The 22,344-nt window shown below is 39.3% G+C and overlaps 1 protein-coding gene across 2 annotated transcripts in view; it reads right to left on the reverse strand.

The window, feature by feature from the left end:
• Positions 1–20,325, reverse strand: part of LPCAT2 (lysophosphatidylcholine acyltransferase 2) — an 84,058-nt gene extending 63,733 nt beyond the window's left edge. For both annotated transcript variants that reach the window (XM_087420245.1, XM_004431608.3), the window contains exons 1-6: positions 20,140–20,325; positions 8,422–8,561; positions 5,489–5,706; positions 3,803–3,915; positions 1,822–1,882; positions 903–961 (exon numbers count right to left, since the gene is read on the reverse strand). In XM_087420245.1, the coding sequence (XP_087276371.1) occupies positions 903–961; positions 1,822–1,882; positions 3,803–3,915; positions 5,489–5,706; positions 8,422–8,561; positions 20,140–20,310 (762 nt within the window). In that variant the 5' untranslated portion in view covers positions 20,311–20,325. The remainder of the gene's footprint in view (positions 1–902; positions 962–1,821; positions 1,883–3,802; positions 3,916–5,488; positions 5,707–8,421; positions 8,562–20,139) is intronic.
• Between the last annotated feature and the right edge of the window lie 2,019 nt (positions 20,326–22,344).

A 22,344-nucleotide genomic window follows, 5' to 3' on the forward strand; every position in this document is an offset into this window, starting at 1 on the left:
AAAAAAAAGAGTTATTTAGGAAAAAAGATTAAAGCAGTGCATAGTGAAAGAATTTGAATAAATGAAAAATGCAAACCCATAGGCAGAAACACAGTGAGTAAAAGTTTGATAGATTTTAATTTTTTAAACCATAGATGTTCCAGGCTGAGAAACCAGCCACTGAACAGAAAGTTGAATTGATCAAGAACTCAATCTTCAACACATAGATAATTAAAAATTACCTCTTGCCTTTTTTATGTAAATTCTCTAGTAAAGAAAGTTCCTCTTAGAACCAAAACATCCTCCAAGAAACCTTTATTTAGGAAAATGGCGGCACAATCAATATTCAGAAGATAACAATGTACCTAGCTAGAGCAGTAGAGGCTATCTCCTGAGCCAACTGTGGACATTCTACAGGACGTTACCTTCTTTTCAGATAGTTTCTTGCTTAAGCTACTTGCCAGGAGTCACATAGCTAGCAAGTACTGAGCTAGTAATTAAATACCAAATCTATCCCAAATTTATCCTAATTAAATCCTCCTCCCCCAGTAATGACCACTGAATCTGGAAACATTTCCTTCTAAGCTTAATGAAAATCACAAATTTACACAAGTTTTCTAATGTCCAGTCTAATGAGACCCTGAACCTGAGACTTAATTGTCCCATCATAGTGACAACAGAGTAGCAGCTCAGGAACGTCTTCCTGTAGCTTAGTAAAGCCAAAACAGTATGTAACATTGGTATCAACAAATATATGCCTATCTTGAAAACTTTAAAAAACTAAATGTGGCACAGAGAATGGGTCTACCCATCCACTTCCACCATTTACCCATCCACACCTTTATTCAAATATGAAAAGATGCCCCAGGGCATTGGTGCTGTTTGGGACGCTGAAATTCTTCCCATAGTGACACCATGCTTACCAGCTTGTTTGGGTATCTGAGGAGGATCGGCTGAACTGGAACTCCTGGAATGAAGGCTCCTATAACCACATGGAAATTGTATGACACGTTCTTTATATGAATACAAGTTTCACAATAAAGACAACATTAATAGTAAATGGTACACATATACTGAATGTTTTAAGAGTACACATCGACTATTCGCTGTATGTTAGTAAATCCCTAGTGTTCACCAAAATGAGAGATTTTTTAAAATTCAGAATTATGTAAGCAAAATATTAAACGTTGTGCCTAAGTCACTTAAAATATTTATTAATTTACAACTCCACTTGTTTTTGTTTTCCAAATGCCTATTATTAAACAGGATTTAAAAGAAAGTAATGATAAAATCAAGACACAGAGAAAATAAGAAGAAAATCTAGATGAAACCAAGTGCTTGGAACAAGAACTACCACACTTGGTGGAAGTGAGCTCTAACTTTGGCTCTGAGCATTCTAGCAGCCAACACAAAAATATTTTAAAGCATTATCAATTACTATGAAATTACACATTACTATGAAATTCACGACTTCATAATATGAAAAAAAGGAGTGAACCTTAGAAGGCATTTGAAGGCATTATCATGATAATTGAAACAGCTTTTCTACTTGATGACACAGGACCCCAGGTGTCTGTGAGGGGATCCTTGGAAGAAAAGAAAAATCTGCCAGCAGTTTCTGCTCAAACCACACACATACACACACACACGACACTCCAAGGAAGAAGGGGTTATGATACCAAAAGAGAAAGCAAAAGAGTGGATTCACAACATTAAAAACTTTTTATCAGAAAAGGAGAAATGCTCAGAGCAAACTAAGGAGTTATTTTGTGTATTACTATCAAATCATTTGAGAAATCTGCCATACTACTTTGTCACAATACATAGTTTAATTTATCTCACCTGGTTTAAAAGTAATCAGACAGGACCGATTAGTACAAGTACCTTCTGGGAAAACTAGCATCTTGGAAGAAAAGGAATAGATTTAATATTTCAGTCTAATGAATAGATTACCTCTTTACTTGCTTTCTTATGACTTCACAAATAGCTGCCAGGTCTTGTAAAACAGAAATGAAATAAAAGGCTAACACGTGATTCTAATGAAAGCTAGAATCAGATTATCCGGTTTTCCTCTCAAAGAAGTATAGTCTGATCATTAAGATAATCAGAAAATGGATTAAGCCTTTGAATAGAGAATACACTTAGTAAATATTTCTTAATGATGATGCTATGATCTGAATAAATTTAAAAGAAGATGCAGACACTAAGTCATGGTCAAAGTATACATTAAATTCTTTCTTCTACTGCTATACATCCTTAAACAAATCATTTCCTACTTTTCTTTGTTTCAATTTTCCCATTAAATGATATTCACTCCTACAACATATAGTTTAGGGATGTATGGGGGAAAATGGAGGACAATATGTCTTATGCTTACTTGAATTAGTCGACATATGGAATTCAATTTAGCATCTTTCTTTGAGGAAGTATGTTTAGGTTTTAACAAACTCCTTCACGTTTTCCATGTGAAAGATTGCAGTACAATTAGTTTCCCCATTAACTGAATGGCTTGATTTTCTGAAGCTTTTAGAATTTAGCAAAGAGGAAACTGTTAGGTACAAAATAAAATAAGAAAATTTCTGCACTCACTGTAGTTAGCATGTGTATTCAGTTAATATGTGTATTTTATAATGGAGAGGGAAAACATTAGGCTAAATTGCCACAAAAACAGGTTACCTGTAACATAAAACTTATGAAGGTGCAATTCCATCCTCTAATTAAAAAAAAATGAGTTTCCTATCACGATCAGATACAATATCAAATATGATTTATTCAGTGGAAATTCTATAGCTACACTATTAACAATGAATGGATATAGAGTAAATCATAAAATCTCAGAGCTGGAAGGGGCATTAAAAGTCATCTAGGATTTCTAATGCTTGAATTCTTTCTACAATATCTCCGTCAAGTGGTTGCTTAGCCAATGTCTAAAAATTCCAGAAAAGGATTCCAAATCAGACCATTGTACCTCCGGACAGAAAGTTCCTCAGGATCAGCAAAAAGAGCTGAAATCTATTTACTTTGTTAACTTTCAGCTCCCAGTCCTAGATATATTCCTTGGATCCAAAGAGAAAAATTGAACACTTATTCCAAATGCCATTTCTCCCCAATCACTTTTTAAATCATCCTTCACATGCCTTGGTTTCTAACACCTCCTGGTTGGTCATACTCCTCTGGTTACTTTGACATCTACACATCATCATGGGTGGCCAGATCACTGCAAGACATTAGTTCTGCTAGAGATCGCTTGTTTTCACCTAGGCACAGATAGAGGGATACTTATCAGAAGCACCCATGAGGCTTTCCTTATCCAATACATGTTGTCCCTCCCTCACCTTCAAAAGGCATTCCAGAAGAAGGGGTGGTGAGATGGTAAAGCTTGAGAAAGTTCTACAGGTGATTCTTATATGCCCCCTGAACTAAACATCCCAGATGTTTAATTCAGATTTAATCAAATAAGATTAAAAATCGTAATCGCTTTTTCAATAAACCCACCATATTGTTGAGTATAATTGAGCTTTCGTAGCTCATCTTTAAGATGGTAAATAAATTCAGAGGTAGAGAATTACTTTTTATGACACAAAGTAAAAATTGGTTCAAAGAGTTTGAAGAATAAACAAGAATGATACATTTAAGTCCATGGAATGTCTCATGGGGAAGAGAACGTCTTAATATTCACTCATTTATTCTGCTTCTATTATGCTAAAGACATCTAGCACAGGTGTCTCCAGATATTGCTATCTGTGGATCCAAATGAGTATGTTTACAAACGTACAATAAATAAACTCTCAATATATTTAAATGAACATCTACTGTTTTTCACCTGGGGCCACTCCCCTCCTGATGTTGCTCGCTTTATTATTTCATTTATTGTGTTTTTTCGAGAATCTGGATCGACACGGGATACCAGCACTGGTTGCAGAGCTCGTAACAGTCCTTTAAAACAAATGAACAGTCACAACCAAGTCAGTTTTTTTGCTAAAGCTACCATAGCAATGATACTGGATAAATCATGAAACAAAGTTTATGGAAAATCTCAAAATATAGCAAATCAAAGAGGACAACTTAAAAAAAAAATTCTAATGCAAAGTTCATTAGAACTTAGCTTCTGGTTTCAAAAGGAGAGGTGGACATTTAGACAAAAAATATTTCATTGATTTAATAGGAGTTAGCAGAAAGAATATGTAAAGAAGCAAATACAATTTACTCCCTAAATGTCTTCTTCCTCAACTGACATTAAACCCCTGGGGGATATACTACCAGATTATCTTGTTTTATTTTAGGAATATCCTGAAAACCGATTCATAGTGAATTCACAGTACACATGAACAGGGGGCAATTATTATTCATTTTACTAAAATTTTCAGCACAACAGTCTTTTAAGTGGGTAGCTTCCTTATGCAAAACAAACCTTCAATTTACCAAAAAGCTATTGCTAAACAAGTTTTCAGGAAAACACCATATTACACAAAGCAAAGTGGTTACACTGAAAAAAAAAGTGTCTTTCTGAACTGAATGACAAAAGCTGCAAGAACTCCTATTATTTCTTCAGAGCACCAAGGCAACATCAGGCAGCTTCACGCCCACTCTCTCATCTCTTGATGTTTGCAATAACCTTGGGACAACCCGGAGCAGTTACTTGGAGACTAATACCTTAGGGAGAGACCCAAGCATCTGCTGGGAAAAACATTTCACTTGCTTCATTATTTTTTATGGCAGGAAGCACGTATTGTTCCACACCATAATTTTCAAGGAGTCACACATTGTTCCCTCATGGAGATTTGGGGGCAGTAATGAAGAAAACAGAGTTAGGAGAAAAGACACACAGCTGGTTTATCAGCCTAATATCCTGAAGAGAAATTCATGAAAAGCACGTAACTTGTGTTTTCGCAAATTCTTCGGTTCAGCTCTCTCTCAAAATAAATCAATCATGTTTGGCATTTAAAACCTGGTCTTTCTGACCAGGTATATATATAAGAACAGAAAGAGGTGATGGTTCAGTAATAAAGGTAAGATTTAAAAAAAAAAAAAATCACAAGGGTACCGATAGGGAAGTCTCTATTTTTTTTTTCATAAATTCCTTCTTTCAATATAGTGCCTCATTAAAAGAACGGAAATATGTTTGAAATGTTTTATTATTTTAAAGTTTTTAAAAAAGTCTACCAATAAACTACATATGATTTTTTTAAATTCAAGCATGAGCATGAAAATATATATATATATTTTTGTGTGTGCGTGAGGAAGATCGGCCCTGAGCTAACATCTGCCAATCCTCCTCTTTTTGCTGAGGAAGACTGGCCCTGGGCTAACATCTGTGCCCATCTTGCTCCACTTCACATGGGACGCCGCCACAGCATGGCCTGCCAAGCGGTGCGTTGGTGCGCGCCCGGGATCCGAACCGGCGAACCCCGGGCCACCGCAGCGGAGCGCACGCACTCAACCACTCGCGCCACTGGGCCGGCCCCTGAGCATGAAAATATTTTATCTATGTTATCTTACAAGTACTTACTGCCAACCACAGGCGCCTGCGCGTTCTCATTTCGAGATACTATAGACGGTAACCCGGCTACCACACAGGCGATTCCATCAAAGAACGTCGAATGAGGGGCCACCACAAAAATCGGTGCTTCCACAGCATTTGCGACCTTTCCTTTCACAGTAACTATAAACCCCATCGAAAAGAACAAAGCACGACCCAGAAACTTCAAAACTGGTTGGGTAACTGTCCTTTGGAAATAAATATAAAAAAGACATCATTAGCTTGGCTAATTGCAGCTAACAGCAGGGCGTTACTCTAAAACACAATATGAAAACAAACACATGTCAGAACACTTTATTTTAAAATGTAGCTAAGAAGAAAAACAGCTAAGACTTAACATGGAGCTCTCACTGCCAGGCACTATTCTAAATACTTCACGTATTTTAATTTCTTTAATTCTCAGCCCAATTTTAGGAAATAGGTATTACTTATGATTATCTTCATTTTACAGATGTGAAAACTGAGGCACAGAGTAGTAATTTATCCAAGGACATATGGCTAATAAGTGGCTCCATTATTTTGTGACTATAAAGTGGTAAGAATGAATTTTCAACACACATCCCCCACTGAGAAATCCATCAGTATTGCCTTTCAAAGGAGTCACCTTGGGATTCTACATGTATTAAAGATGCAGCTATTTCCCAAAACACTTTCAGAACTCTCATCTTGTAACTGTCTTAGAGTTATTTCGGGAATAATTGTGTGTGTGTGTGTTTGTGTGTGTGTGTGTGTGTGTGTCTGTGTGTGAGGAAGATCAGCCCTGAGCTAACATCTGCCAATCCTCCTCTTTTTTGCTGAGGAAGATTGGCCCTGGGCTAACATCTGTGCCCATCTTCCTCCATTTTATATGGGATGCTGCCACAGCATGACCTGACAAGCAGTGCATCAGTGCGTGCCCGGGATCCAAACCCTGGGCCGCCGCAGTAGAGCACGCGCACTTAACCGCTACGCCACCGGGCCGGCCCCAGGAATAATTTTTTTAAAGTAAGCCTTGCTATCTATATCATCATAGCTCTTAGATATCATCAAGAATCTTAAGAAGCAAATTCACCAAATCACTTCCTTAGAACAGAGATGTGCTTAATTCCAGAAATCTAATTGTTTACTCTTTACAAAGAATCTATCATTAAAAATTAATTCATTCATCAAACAGTGCCAAGAGCTGTGCTGGACACACAAGACAAGTAAGATGCTGTCTCCATCCTTGATAAACTCAAGTATGGAAACAAAAACATACTCGTAGAAATGCAAACATGGGATGGACATCTTAGTATGTAACTAAGCATAAACTTTGCATGAAAAATAAAATATGTATATCTCCCATAAGACATCTAATGAGAGCTTTAAAAATAGGCTTCCTATTTAATTCTCTCAACATTCTTGTAATAACACAGTGAGGAGCTATTAAGCAACTAGCTACTGAGGAAGTTTCTCTGACTTCTATTTCACGGTAAGGAGAAGTGAGACCCAGAAAGCCAAAGGACTTTTCCGGAGGGCACAGGGAAATGACCGTATCTCCCCTTCTTGCCCTGTAGTTGAGAGTTGACATCTCTATTTATGTAAGGATAAAAAGCTCACCCCTTCACAGAATTTCCATAGCTCCTATTTTTTATTTATAGTGATGTAGCTTCTAACAACTACATTCCCAAATATCCCATATTCAGGGCCATAAACACTTCTATTTAAATGTTTAAAAAATGACTAAAAGTCTGGTGCTGCATAGTAACTCCAATGTGACCTGTTTGAGAGGAGGTAGAGAGAATGGCTTATTAACAGAAGTAGAACTTTCTTTTCTAATAGTTGTTATATCTGTCGTCTGGATTCTTAGACTATCCCTTCCATCATTATAGGTTTTCATAGGCCATTAACAATAGAAACCAAAGAAATAATTGAAAGGAATTGGTGGGTCATGAAAACATCCCTTGAAGTATTTTTTTACAACATGAAAACTTGAGTGTTATGAAGAAACAAAGGAGTACGATTGGCAAGAACTGAGATGGCATTAGTTCTCTGGGGGCGTTGCCAGCACTGGACTCAGTTTCACTTCAAACTAGCCTTGTGTTTAATATTGACATTTGTTTACTAGAACATGAACAGAAAACTGCACATTTCTTAAAAAGTTTCTAGAACAGTGTTTCTCAAAATTTATGGAGGATGTATTCTCATTTGAGATTTGGATGAAAGGAATAGACCTTTGTGTACAAAAAAAAAAAAAAAAAGTGTATAATTTCAGAGAGTTCAACAGTGCCCTAAACCCATCTACGGATTTCTATGAAATCCATGGAGTCCACATTAAGAGCTCCCACTTTCAGGACATACAGATGGTGACAAGCTGGTTTTGCCCAATAGGAATGAACTTTTACCAGTAACTCGGTTAATTCATGATCAGTCTCTTCTCTAATATCATGCTAACTAGATAATGCTTGAGAAGCAGTTCCATTCTGCCTCCAAGCTAATGTTTAAAAAAGCTAGGCTATATTAATAATTACATTTTTACTACTAATAACCACTGTATAATTGATCCACTTGATTATACCACTGCAGAAAATATGTAGTTACTACAGGGGGACAAAATCAAATGTGAAAACTGAGGAAGAGCCAAAGAAAGCCGGGTATTTCTCAGCTGCAATGGTTTCAGGTATAATTGGGCCTTGTGGAACCAGGGATCTATCGTTTTTTGGCAATAAGTCAGAAAACAAAATATTTTGATATTAGGAAATTACAACTTCAACCGAAGATTATTATAATGTGCTTGGGTGGTAATTTCTACATACGATAAATTAAGAACAGTTTCATCTGAGAAAAATAAATGATTAAAATTGAGTAGGTAGCAGTTAGATAAAACTATGATAGACTCTTCTTCATCTTGATTTACCTAATATTTATACATAATCACTTCTTACCTCCTCCAACCAGTTACTGGGTGGGTCTGCTTTTCAGGACAGCATGCTGTTGAAATTGCAGCAAACGGCCATGCCAATAATAAAATTAACCCAACCAACAAGGCGCGAATTGGAAGCAAGATAATTCCAAGAAAGAAAATCTGAAAGTCAAAGTTGATAAAAATAGATGAATGGCCATTATTTTAATACTGTAGCTATCAAACAGAAACACGCAAGAAGAAAGTTGGATGGTATTCATGCGTTCACACAAGGATGAATTGAGCATTACCCTATACCAGACAAGGATCTAAGCACAAAGACCAGTAAGACATTGTATCTAGTCTAACAAAGCCCACTATGTAGCAAAAGAAACAGTGAAGAAAACCAAATACTGTAAGACAACTTGATCAATGAAAGTAAACAGAGGATGCCGGGGGAACAAAGAAAAGGTATGTCTGACTTAGCAATCAGGGAGAGCTTCCTAGAGGAGTCGAAGCTGAATAGTCTGGGAAGACAAGTAGCAGCTAGCAACATTAAGAGGGGGAAATTGCTTTTTGAGAGCTATAAGTCGAAGGAGGGGTGTTAATAAAGGCAGTAGAGTGTGAAGAAGTAAATGCATCATTTTATATACCTGCCTATCTTTCATAACTAATAACACTAAGGAGACAGGGGAGGAAAAAATAAAAATAATAAAAATTAAGAATAAGAATGAAAACTAAATAAATAAGAATAGCAAATAATATGTGAATGCTTACTATGTACCAGGCACTCTAAGCACTTGGTACACAGTAACTTATTTGATTCTTACAACCTTAAGTTGTGTTATGTACAACCAAGTGTATGGCACAGAGAGAGTTAAGTTAAATTGCCTAAGATCACACAGTTACTAAGCAGCAGCACCAGGATTTCAACCCAGCCTGGTTACAAAGACCTTCCTCTTAATCCTACACCATACTGCCTTTTAAGTGAAATTAACTGTCCTTATGTATATCAGATTGTCTTTTTTTTCTCTTAGCCAATTACACCACTCAGTGCTGTCTTTCTTCTGTCTCTACTGGCCCCTAATGTGAATCTGAGCATCATCAAATAATTTGTGAGAAACATCAAAAATATTCCACTTATCTGTCAAATTTTCTGACATATAATTTAATCTAATTATTTGTATGCACGTGTGTATTTGAAGTAAAAATTATACACGAGGAAATGTACAGATTTTAAATGTATAATCCAGTGTTTTCATAAATGTATACTCTTGTAACCACCACTCCAATCAAGATACAGAACACATCTACCACCCAGAAAGTCGCCTTGTGCCTCTTCAAGCCAATCCTTACCCTCTTAGGCAACCAATGCTGGATTTCTATCACCATAGATTAGTTTTGTCTGTTCTTTTTTGTGTGCGTGTGAGGAAGATTAGCCCTGAGCTAACATCTGTTACCAATCTTCCTCTTTTTGCTGAGGAAGATTGGCCCTGGGCTAACATCCGTACCTATCTTCCTCTACTTTATATGTGGGACGCCTGCCACAGCATGGCTTGATAAGTGGTGTGTAGGTCCGCACCTGGGATCTGAACCCACAAACCCCGGGCCACCAAAGAGGAGCACACAAACTTAACCACTATACCACTGGGCCGGTCCCAGTTTTGTCTGTTCTTAAAGGCCATTTAAATGGGATCATACCTTGTGCATTCTTGTGTGTCTAGCTCCTTCCACTGAACGTAATGTTTTTGAAATTCAACTGTGTTGTTTTATAGATCAGTAATTCATTCTTTTTGATTGCAGAGTATTATTCTATGTATGACTACATGACAATTTGTTTATCTATTCTCCTGTTGATGAAACATTTGGGTTGTTTTGTGGGCTATTATGAATAAAGCCACTACAAACATTCTTGTAGAAGCCTTTTTGTGGATATTCGTTTTCATTTCTCTCAGGTAAATATCTAGAAGTGGAAGTGCTGGGTCACAGACATAGTTTAACTTCATAAGAAACTGCTAAACAGTTTTTCAAAGTATCATTTTAGTGTCACTGGCAATGTATGAGAATTTCAGTCACTGTACATCCTTGCCAATGTTTGGTCTTGGTAGCCTTTTTAAAAAATCAACTTTATTAAGGCATAATTTATATAAAATAAAATGCACCTATTTTAAATGTATATAGATTAAGAGTTTTTCAAATATATACCCCTATGCAAACACCACCACAATCAAGATATAGAATATTTCCAACAGCCAAAAAAGTTCCCTCATGTCTCTTTGCAGTCAATACGCCATCCCTGGCCCTTGGCAACCACTGATAGGTTTCTCTCACCATAGTTTTGCCTGTTTTAGATTGTCACATAAATGAAATCACACAGTATGTACTCTTTTATGTCTGGCTTCTTTCACTTCATATTTTTGAGATTTGACCATGTTGTCACACGTATCAATAGTAAAGTCTTTTTAATTGCAGAGTTTTATTCCATTGTATGAATATACCACAGTTCATTTATCCTTTCATCTTCACGGACATTTGTCCTATTATAAGCTTTTAGCTACTCTGAATATAGCTCCTGTGAACATTAATGTTCAAGTCTCTGTGTGGACATATAGTTTCATTTCATTGGGAGTGAAATTGTTGGGTTAAGGTATACTTCACTTTGCAAGAAACTCCAAACTATTTCTAATTAATCCCATTAAACATCTTTTAATTGGGAGCATCTTTGCTGGATTTTTTTATTTCTAACATATCCCAAAGTGGTTGTACCATTTTACATCTCCACCCACAAAGTATGAAAGTTCCCGCTGCTCCACATCCTCACCAACATTCGGTGTTGTCAGTCTTCATAGCCATTCAATTGGGTGTAAAATGAAATCTCACTGTGGCTTTAATTCACATTTCTTTGATGAACAATGATGTTGGGCGCATTTTTCACGTGCTTATTGATCATTCCTTTAATTCCTTATGTTAAGTGTCTGTTCAAGTCTTTGGACTATTTTTATTGGGTTGTTAGTCCTTTTCTTATCAATTTGTAGGTGTTCTTTATACGTTCTGTATACAAGCCCTTTATCAATACATGTATTGAAAATATTTTCTCCCATTCTGTAGCTTGCCTTTTCGCTTTCTTAATGGCATATTTTGATAAGAAGAATTTTAATTCTAATGAAGATTAATTTATCAATTTTTATGTTTAGTTATTTTCTGTGTCATTTCTAAGAAATCTTTACCTACTTCAAGGTCATGAAGGTATTTATTATTTCCGTCCTCTTCTAAAAGCTGTGTGGTTTTATTGTTTCAATCTATGATCCGTCTTAAATTTCTTTCTGTGTGTAGTATGCAGTAGGGATCAAGGTTCACTTTTGTTTATCTGATTTGTTTTGTTTTGTTTGTGAGGAAGATCAGCCCTAAACTAACATCTGATTCCAATCCTCTTTTTTTTTTTTTTTTTTTTTCCGCTGAGGAAGACTGGCCTGGGCTAACATCCGTGCCCACCTTCCTCTACTTTATATGGGATGCCGCCCCAGCATGGCTTGACAAGCGGTGTGTCAGTGCACACCTGGGATCTGAACCTGTGAACCCGGGCTGCTGAAGCAGAGCACGCCCACTTAACTGCTGCACCACTAGGCCGGCCCCCTTAATTTGTTTTTTGTTTTGCTGAGGAAGATTCACCCTGAGCTAAAATCTGCTGCCAATCTTCCTTTTTTTGTATGTGAGCCACCACCACAGCACGACCACTAACTGACGTGTGGTGTAGGTACGTGCCCAGAACCAAACCTGGGCTGCCAAAGCAGGGCATGCCAAACTTAACCACTAAACCACGAGGGCTGACACTCAAGGTTCATTTTTATCCATAGATTTACCTAGTTGTTCTAGCACCATTTGTTGAAAAGACTTGACATTCCCCAGTGAATTTTCTTGGCAACTTTAAAAAAAAAATCAATCGAACATATATGTGTGGGCTCTCTATTCTGTTCCATCAATATATTCATCTATCCTTCTGTTAACACCCCACTCTCTTAACTGCTGTAGCTTTGTAGTAAGTTTTGAAATCACGTAGTGTGTGTCCTCCAACTTTTTTTTCTTCAAACTTTTTTTGGGCTAATCTAGATCCTTGGCATTTCCACATAAATTTCAGAATTAATTTTCCAATTTCCATGCAAACAAAAGAATCCTGCTGGGATTTTTATTGGGATTTCAATGAATGAATAGATCAATTTGGGAGGAATTATCATCTCAATAATACTGATTCTTCCAATTTATAAACATGGTATATCTCTCCATTTATGTAAATCTTCATTAATTTCTCACCACAGTGTTTGGTTGTTTTCAGTGCAGTGGTTTTACATGTTTTTGGTTACATATATTCCTAAGTATTTAATGTTATTTTATTGTTATTATAAATGAGATTATTTAATTTCACTTTGCAATTGCTTGCTGCTAGTATATAGACATAAAATTGATTCTACATTTTAATCTTGTGTCCTACTACCCAGCCCAGTTCACTTAGTTCTAGCAGTTCGTTTTGCAGATTCTTTAGATTGTATGTGTTCTGCAAATACAATCATGTCATCTGTGAATAAAGAGAGTTACGTTTTTTCCTTTCTAATCTGTATGTCTTTTACTTCTTTTTCTTATCTCATTGCACTCACTAGGACCCACAGTACAATGCTGAAGAGAAGTGATGAACAAGATATTTGTCTTGTTCCCAACCTTTGGGGGAACAGGTTTGATATTTCATCATTACGATGTTAGCTGTAAGTGCTTTATCAACTGAAATCATTGTATGTTTCTCATTGTAAGTTCTGCTAATGTGATGAATTATACTGAAACAGAAATTTTTGTATGTTAAACCAATCTTGTACTCCTGGGATAAACCAAACTTGGACAGGATATATTATCTTTTCCACATATTGTTGTATTTGACCTGCTCATATTTTTTTAAGGGTTCTTATACCTGTGATCATGAAGGAAATTGGTCCACAATTTCCTTTTCTTATAACATCTTTTTCAGATTTTGATATCAAGGTAATGCTAGCCACATACGTTTTCATATGTTGTGTGTTCATTTTCATTCATCTCAAAGTATTTACTAATTTTTCTTATTATTTCTTCTTTGAACCATTGATTATTTAGGAGTGTGTGATTTAATTTCCACGTATTTGTGAATTTCCAAAATTTTCTACTGTTTTGGATTTCTAATTTCAATCCATTGTGGTTGGAGAACATACTTTGTATTATTGTAATCCTTTTACATTTATTGAGACTTTGTTTTATGGCCTAATATAATTATCTATCTTGGAGAATGTTCTGTGGGCACTTGAGAAGAATGTGTTTTCTGTTGCTGTTGGGTGAACTGTTTCACATACATCTGTGAGGTATAGTATGTTATAGTGTTGTTCAAGTCTTCTATTTCCTTGTTGGTATTCTGCTTCATTGTTCTATCACTATCAAAAGTGGGGAATTGAAGTCTGTAACTACTATTGTTGAATTGTCTATTTCCCCATTCAATTTGTCAGTTTTGCTTTGTGTATTTCGGGCTTTGTTGTTAGGGTTATATATAACTGTTATATCTTCTTGATGCATCAACCCTTTTATCATTATAAAATGTCCTTAATCTCTAGTAACAATTTCTGTCTTCAAGTCTACTTTATCTAATATTAATATAGCCCCTCCAGGGGGCTGGCCCCGTGGCTTAGTGGTTAAGTGCATGCACTCTGCTACTGGCAGCCCGGGTTCGGATCCCAGGCACGCACCGACGCACCGCTCGTCAGACCATGCTGAGGCGCGTCCCACATACAGCAACTAGAAGGATGTGCAACTATGACATACACCTACCTACTGGGGCTTTGGGGAGAAAAAGGAGGAGGACTGGCAATAGATGTTAGCTGACGGCCGGTCTTCCTCAGCAAAAAGAGGAGGATTGGCATTGATGTTAGCTCAGGGCTGATCTTCCTCACACACACACGCGCAAAAAAAAATATATATATATAGCCCCTCCAGTTCTCTCTTGGTTACTGTTTGCATGGGATATATTTTTCCTTCCTTTTACTTTCAACTTAGTTGGGTATTTGAATCTGAAGTGTCTCTTTTTTAGACACCATATAATTAGATTATGTATTTTTATCCATTCTGCCAATCTCTGCCTTTTAATTAGTGTTTAATCCATTTATATTTAATGTGATTACTGATAAGGTAAGATTACATCTGCTTTCTTGCTATTTTCTTTCTGTATAGCTTGTCTTTTTTTATTTCTCTATTTTTCCATTACCACTTTCTTTTACATTAAATAGATATTTTCTAGTGTACCATGTTAATTTCCTTGTCATTTCTTTTACTATATTTTAAAATTTATTTTCTTAGGGGTTTCCCTAAGTGTTCCCATCTTCACTTATAATAATCTAGTTTGGATTAATACCAATTTAGTTGTAATAGTACACAAAAATTATACTCATAGCTCTATTCCCTCCCTACTCCTGTTTGCCATTATTGTCATATAAATTACATCTTTAGACACTGTATGTCCATCCACAGACCTATAAATATTGCTTTATGTAGCTGTCTTTTAAATAATATAGAAGAAAAAAAGATTTACAGACAAAAATTTATATTTTTACTGGCTTTTATATTTACACATGTAGTTACCTTCACCAGTACTCTTCATTTCTTCATGTGGATTCGAGTTACTCTCTAGTGTCCTTTCATTTCAGCCTGAAGAATTCCCTATGTATCACTTTCAGGTCATGTGTGCTAGTGACAAATTCTCTGGCTTTGTTAATTTCTCCTTCATTTTTGAAGGATAGTTTTTCGGGCTATACAATTATTGGTAGACAATCTCTACTTTTAGCACTTTGAATACTGCCTTCTGGCCTCCATGGCTCCTGATGAACAATGAGACATTAATCTTATTGAGGATTCCTTGTACATGATGAGTTGTTTCTCTTTCTGCTTTCAAGATTCTTTTTCTTTGGCTTTCAATAGTATGACTATGATGTGTCTAGGTGCAGATATCTTTGAGTTTATTCTACTTGAATTCATTGAGCTTCTTGGATATGTAGATTGTTTTTCATCAGATTTGGCAAGTTTTCAGCCATTATTTCCTCAAATATTCTTTCTGTCTCTTTCTCTCTCCTCTCCTTCTGGGACTCCCATTACACTTATGTTGGTACACTTAACAATGTTCTACAGGTCTCTGAGGTTCTGTCGATTTTTCTTCATCCTTTTTTCTTTTTGTTCCTCAGACGAGATAAGCTCAATTGACCTATATTTAAGTTCACTGACTCTTTCTTCTATTTGCTCAAGTCTGTTGCTGAGTCCCTATAGTGAATTTTTCATTTCAGCTATTGTAATTTTCAACCCCACAATTTCTATTTAGTTCTTTTTTTAAAATAATTTCTATCTCTATCGATATTCTCCACTTGGTGGCACACTGTCTTATAATTTTCTTTAGTTCTTTATACATAGTTTACTTTAGTTATTTGAACATATTTAAAATATCGGATTTAAAGTCTTTGGATGGTAGGTCCAACATCTAGGCCTCCTCAGGAATAGCTTCTATTGACTGATTTTTTTTCCTATTTATGGGAGATTTTTAACTGTTCTTTGTATAACCTGCAATTTTTTGTTGAAAACTGAACATTTTAAATAATACAACATAGCAACTCTGAAAATCAGACTCTCCTCCAACACCAGGGTTTGTTGTTGTTGCTATTTGTTGTTGTTGTTTGCTTAATGACTTTTATGAACTAATTATGTAAAGTCTGTATTCTTCATCCTGTGTGGCTACTGAAGTCTCTGATCAGTTAGCTTACTAGTCAGCTAATGATTAGATAGTTCCTTAAGTGCCTGGAACGCATAAGTTTGCCAGTGTTTGCAAACGGTCTCTGTGCGCATGTTGGGGCATACCTTCAACACACAGCCAGGTGGAAGTTCACAACTCTGCCTTAGCTTTTACTTCCTGTTTGTACAGAGACTGAAGGTTAGCCAGAGGTGAGAGCTTAGGGTATTCTCAGATGTTTTCAGGGCATGTGTATAGCCATGGGCATGCACATAGACCTACGCATTTGGATGGCCTTCTAGATTCCCAGGAATATGTCAAAGCTTTTCAAAGTCCCCTATGGACATCTCATTCCCTAGCTTTTTCTTGTGAACTTTTTGGTTAGCCTATTGTTTGCTCCAATCATTATTCACTGTCTCAGACAGCTGTGATTTTAAGCATTTGCCTTGGACTGTTTTTGACAAACATCCCTGGAGAAAAGACTATTTGCAGAGGGTGAGCTCCAAGGCAGGTCACATAAAGACAGCAAATAACCAAGAAATAATCTTGACTGCAAGAAAGGACCACAGCATAGACCTTGAAGAGAGAGTTGGAATGAGGTTATAGCATATTCATATAAGATTTACACATATTTGCAATGAGCAGCTACTATGGATTTTAATTAAATAAGTTTAATATTAAATATCAGGCCACTCTTTTTCTGTGCCATTTCCAGGTTTGCAACAAATAATAGTACTTAATAAACCAATTTTGAGTAACTCTTTGACAAATTAAGAGGATTCTCCATCATATTTCCATTTGATAATATGTCATCTCTGTAGGGAGGTGTTCTTTTAACACTCTATCAGGATTACCCTCTCCTCTGGATTTTCTTCATAGCCCTTATTAAAACATGGAATTATATATTTTTGTACTTGTTTAACTTTTTCAGTGAAATATCAGCTTTAGATTGGCAGGATCCTTATTTTTCTTGTTTACTGCTATATCTCCAGAGATTCGCATTGCGCCTGGCACACAATAGGCATTCAACAACTATTTTTGGTATGGTAAATGACCCCACAATTACAACCAAACATTTCAATTCCATATTCTATTGTGGAAACGAAAGGCTACTTTTTTCCACGTCACTAAGTAGCAGACCCTTAAACAGTCAAAAAGAGAAGGGGGAGGGCAAAGCTAAGTCCTATAATGAGAAGCAAAAGTGACAACAGTCCTTAAGCAAGACATTGATGATCGCTCAAGATTTAATTTAGTCTGAATTAATCATATTAAGTCATACTTCAATGAACGTACATCCATCTTTTAAACTGGATAACATAGACAATGTTGTTTTCCAATCACGTCTATTTAAATCTTCTCTTTACCCAGAACATTCAAGCCATTAAAACCCCTTTGGTATCTCTGGTCCACGTGGATTTTCAATTTCTTAAAAAATAAGCACACTATATTCAATTCCATTCAATCCAAGTGGTAAATTTTAATTACAGTATATTATTCGTAGACAACAAATAGTACAAGATAACTATCAATATTAAGTAGTATTCAGCAAACAATACCAGATTCTTTCACACATTATCTCACTTAATTTTAGCTCTTTGAGGTATTATTATTCCAATTTAACAGATGAGGACAGTGAAGTTGAGAGAGATTAAATGACTTGGCTAAAGCCATATAATAAACAGCAGGTTCTTTAGTCATCTTTCCATTATAGTACATCTCTTAAAAAGTTATTTGGAGGTGCTCTCTAAATAATAACAGGCCATGCTATAAAAAAACTTAATTTACTCTAGGTACAATACTTATCAATATGCCACTTTAATCCTTCCTCCAAAATATGAAGCCAAATAGATGCACATACTTTCACTGAAGTATGACTGATTTGACTAAATCAGACTAAAATTAATCTTGAATAATAATCAATGTATTTAGAAATATTTCAGAAGTTTTAAGACATAAAGGGAACATCTATCCACTTAAAGACATGAAGGTCAAATTTTTAAACATTTAGTTTCTTTACAAAGAGGTATGACTGCATTCATTATCTTCCTCCTTCCCCCCCACACCCTTCATCAACCAGACACTCATCTACCATCACTCTAACCACCACCACACACTGCTTAGCCCAGCACTTAACCCACCTCCACCATAGAGGACAATGGTCTCACTGCATACACATAGGCTGCGCAAAAATTACACTATCTCAAATCCAAAGTAAAGAAATGTGTGAGATGGACAGGAAAACCTCAAAACCATGTTTTCACGCAGAACACACAGGACAAATGTAGCCTGCATAGTCTATCTTGTTCTCTGATCACTAACTTCACCAAAGAGGAAGTCCAAAAAGTGAATGTAACTGCTAATGGTAAAAGCAGCACTTTACAAGAAAAAGGAAAGGAAAAGAAACTTCCTTTTTGCATATAGCCATTTTCAACAGTGGAAGAAAGTCTGGGCTACCTCTCATCCTTGAATCAAGGAGAAGTGTTTGGGTAAAGACGATTCAGGACCAAAAACTCTTGAACATCTCAGGCGGACCCACATTATCCCTTTTCCTAGATTTTGATTTCCTACCCTTGATGCCCCTGCTCGGCTAGATCATCCCAGCCTTACTTCTTGTTCTAATTCCAGACCTGGGCTCTCTGCCTTCTCCCTCACTCTCCCCACGCCAGATTGACTCCTCTCCTTCCCTAAGGCAAAAAAGAAAAAGACTTCCGAAACCCACTCTCCTGGAGTAGGTTGGCCTACTACACTCTGAGAAACTCAAGTTGAAGTTTTTCTTGCAGATTTATGCCCCGTTCTCAGCATGGAATGCTTCCTCTGCCATTGGCCTGCTCAGCCTCCTCCAATCTAGGACTTTCCTCTCAGAAGCCCATGTTCTTTGCACCTTCTCTTCTCACACACCCCTCAGACCATTCGCCATGTGCCCTCAGTTCTCAGACCCACATCTCTGCCCCTTGCAGACTCATGGCCCCTTCAAAAGCCCTCCCCTCTCGGATCTACCTCTCCTTCTTCTTCAGAGCCTTTGCGTCCCAGACTCACGCCCTGCTCAGACACCTCCTCTGTCACACCCACCTGAGACACCCACACCTCCTCAGACAACCTCTCCCGTCAGACCCATGTCCCCCTCAGATCACCTCCTCTATCAGACTCATGCCCCTCCCCTAGATCTGCCTCCCCTGTTAGACCCATGCCTTTCCCTGTGTCTGCCTGCGCTCTCAGAACCACGCCCTTCACCTGGATCTGCCTCCTCTCTCAGACCCACGCCCTTCACCTGGATCTGCCTCCCCTGTTAGACCCATACCTTTCCCTTTGTCTGCCTCCGCTCTCAGACCCACGCCCTTCACCTGGATCTGCCTCCTCTCTCAGACCCACGCCCTTCACCTGGATCTGCCTCCTCTCTCAGACCCACGCCCTTCACCTGGATCTGCCTCCCCTGTTAGACCCATACCTTTCCCTTTGTCTGCCTCCGCTCTCAGACCCACGCCCTTCACCTGGATCTGCCTCCTCTCTCAGACCCACGCCCTTCACCTGCATCTGCCTCCTCTCTCAGACCCACGCCCTTCACCTGCATCTGCCTCCTCTCGCAGACCCACGCCCTTCACCTGGATCTGCCTCCCCTGTTAGACCCATACCTTTCCCTGCGGCCGCCTCCTCTCTCAGACCCACGCCTCTCTCCTGCATCTGCCTCCCCTGTTAGACCCACGCCCCTCCTCTGAATCTGCCTCCCCTGTTGGACCCACGCCCCTCACCTGGACCTGCCTCCCCTGTTAGAACCATGCCTTTCCCTTTGGCCGCCTCCTCTCTCAGACCCACGCCCCTCACCTGGATCTGCCTCCTCTCTGAGATCCACGCCTCTCTCCCGCATCTGCCTCCGCTGTTAGACCCACGCCCCTCCTCTGGATCTGCCTCCCTTGTTGGACCCACGCCCCTCACCTGCACCTGCCTCCTCTCTCAGGCACCTGCCTCCTCTCTCAGACCCCCGCCCCTCACCTGGATGCGCCTCGCCGTGCCCATCCGCGTCTGCTGCACGAAGGGGTTGGGCACGGGCGGCGGGAAGAAGGACGCCTGGCGGGGCACCATGAGCGGCCGCAGCCCCGCCTTCCCCACGCCCGCGCCCGGCACGGTGGCCGCCACCGCCGCCGCCTCTGCGCACCGGCTCATGGCCCAGCCGGGCGTCGGACCGGACCGAGGCGACCGATGCCGAGCGCCGAGGGAGCGCGGCTGCCCAGGCTGAGCGCGCGCAGCAGTCCCAGCCCGAGGCGCCGCTGCGGGGCCACTGCGCAGGCGCCAGGGTTACCTAGCCGCCCTGGTCTCGCCGCGCCCCCTCTGGCTCTGCACCCAGGCTCTGGCCCCACCCCGAGCGCTAGCCCCACCCTTTTAGGTGTCGGCTTGTCCTCTTTGCTAATATAGCTCCGCCCCCTTGGAACTGAATGTTTTTCCCACAGAGCAATGTGCCCCATTGACAGACAGGTTAGGCAGGGGTCTCTGCTTTAGGGTCAGGCCCACTAGGATTACCAATCTCTTTTACTGGCTCTGTGACGTTGGTCAAGTCACTGTCTCCATGACCCTCAGTTGCCCCCTTCTGTAAAATGGGGATAAACAACTTGGATCCAGCAATTCTAGGAGCAACCCCTCGGCTGTTCCATTAAGGGGGTTAATATATTCAGGGTGGGTGTTTTATGTGTTTGATTTCTGGTGTACGTTTTGTTTTTGCTTAAACCAGTCTGAGTTGGATGTTTGTCAGTTACAGCTGAAAGAGTCCTGACTAATATAGAAATTGATACCAGGACTAGAATCTGTTCCACTCAAAACAGACTGACGGTGGGGAGATTCCAAAGGGAAATTGAGCTGCTGTTACTAGAAAAAGGCAAAAACAGCTATTGCCCTCCATGCTAGATGAGGAACCTGGCCCCAAAAAGGGAAATGACTTGGGCTGTGGCTCCATTTCCCCCTGAGGAAGTTCAAGGGCCTCTCTGGACCTATATGGGGGGGGGGCAGGGGAAGGATAGGGATTTTCCCAGGACCTGAGACCACTTGGTCAAACCCTGAGCAGCTGAGAGTCAGAGGTTGGAGATGGTGAATGACGTATCCTTACTGATCACTGCTCACAGCAGGCTGGAGGCCACAGTGAGGATCTGAGTCTGGTCCCTGGGACAGCGCCTCCTTCAAACTTTCCACTGTAGAATCTCAGAATCTTTCAGCCCTACCAGATAGATGTGTGGCTTCAGCTACTCACTTAACCTCTCTGAGCTTGTATCATCTAGGAGTGGAAAAATTCCTACCCCACAGGGTTGTAGTAACTAAATAAAATAATGCATGTGTAGTGTTCACAGAAAAGCACTCAAAAAAATGGCAGCTTTTAGGTACTATTATGTTGGGAGCAGCTGAATTTTCTCCGTATAACAGAGCGCCTTAATATCAGTATACTACAGCCATGATAGAAGCTTCCCCAGCCTCGTGGATCTTCAAAGAGGCGCTGGCAGACCCTTGTGGCTCTTTAGCCAGAAACAGGCACAGAAGGCTGCCTCTCCAGGGTCCTCGAGGACCTGAGCCATTGGGCAGGCCACAGGAGGAGAAAAGATGACTCTGGGTCCACCAAGGTCACCTCCAGAGTCCTGTCCACTCCTCATCCCCTTCCCACAGCTCCACCACAAGAGGCCTGAAGCAACAGACTGTGAGAGCCAGAAGAGGCCTCTGAAACACTCCCAGGCTTTAAACGTGTGTTGCAGCAGCTCCAGAACGTCTGCATAGGAGGGGATAGGGGATTAGGCCATCTGGAGGGAAAGAGGGGCAAGGAGCCTGCCCAGTAATAGAAGCTGTGTTAGAAAGCACACACATTTCTCCCCCATCTCTGTTTATTTAGGGTGGCGTTTGGGGTGGTGGTGGGTAATGCTGCTGATGGAGATTCTGGGTTGCGGGCGAAAGCTCCTCCTCTAGGTCATCTTTGACCTTGACTCTGGTTGTTACCTAATAGCTCTGGTACCCTGAGCAAATCACTTTTCTCTGGGCCTAAGTGTCCTCATCAATAAAAATTGGGCCAATAATAGCCTCTCCCTCTTTAGGTTGTTCTAACGGTTAAGTGATGCATGTAAAGTGCCTGGCACATAGTAGGCACTCTATTAAAGGAGGGGGTATTATTGTGGTTCATTGTCAATAGTAGTAGCATTAGAATCGGTACCATTGTCAGTGAAGACA

The sequence above is a fragment of the Ceratotherium simum genome, chromosome 30, assembly GCF_057802395.1.
Source record: "Ceratotherium simum simum isolate JZ-2026a chromosome 30, ASM5780239v1, whole genome shotgun sequence".
In the NCBI taxonomy this organism is placed as follows: domain Eukaryota; kingdom Metazoa; phylum Chordata; class Mammalia; order Perissodactyla; family Rhinocerotidae; genus Ceratotherium; species Ceratotherium simum.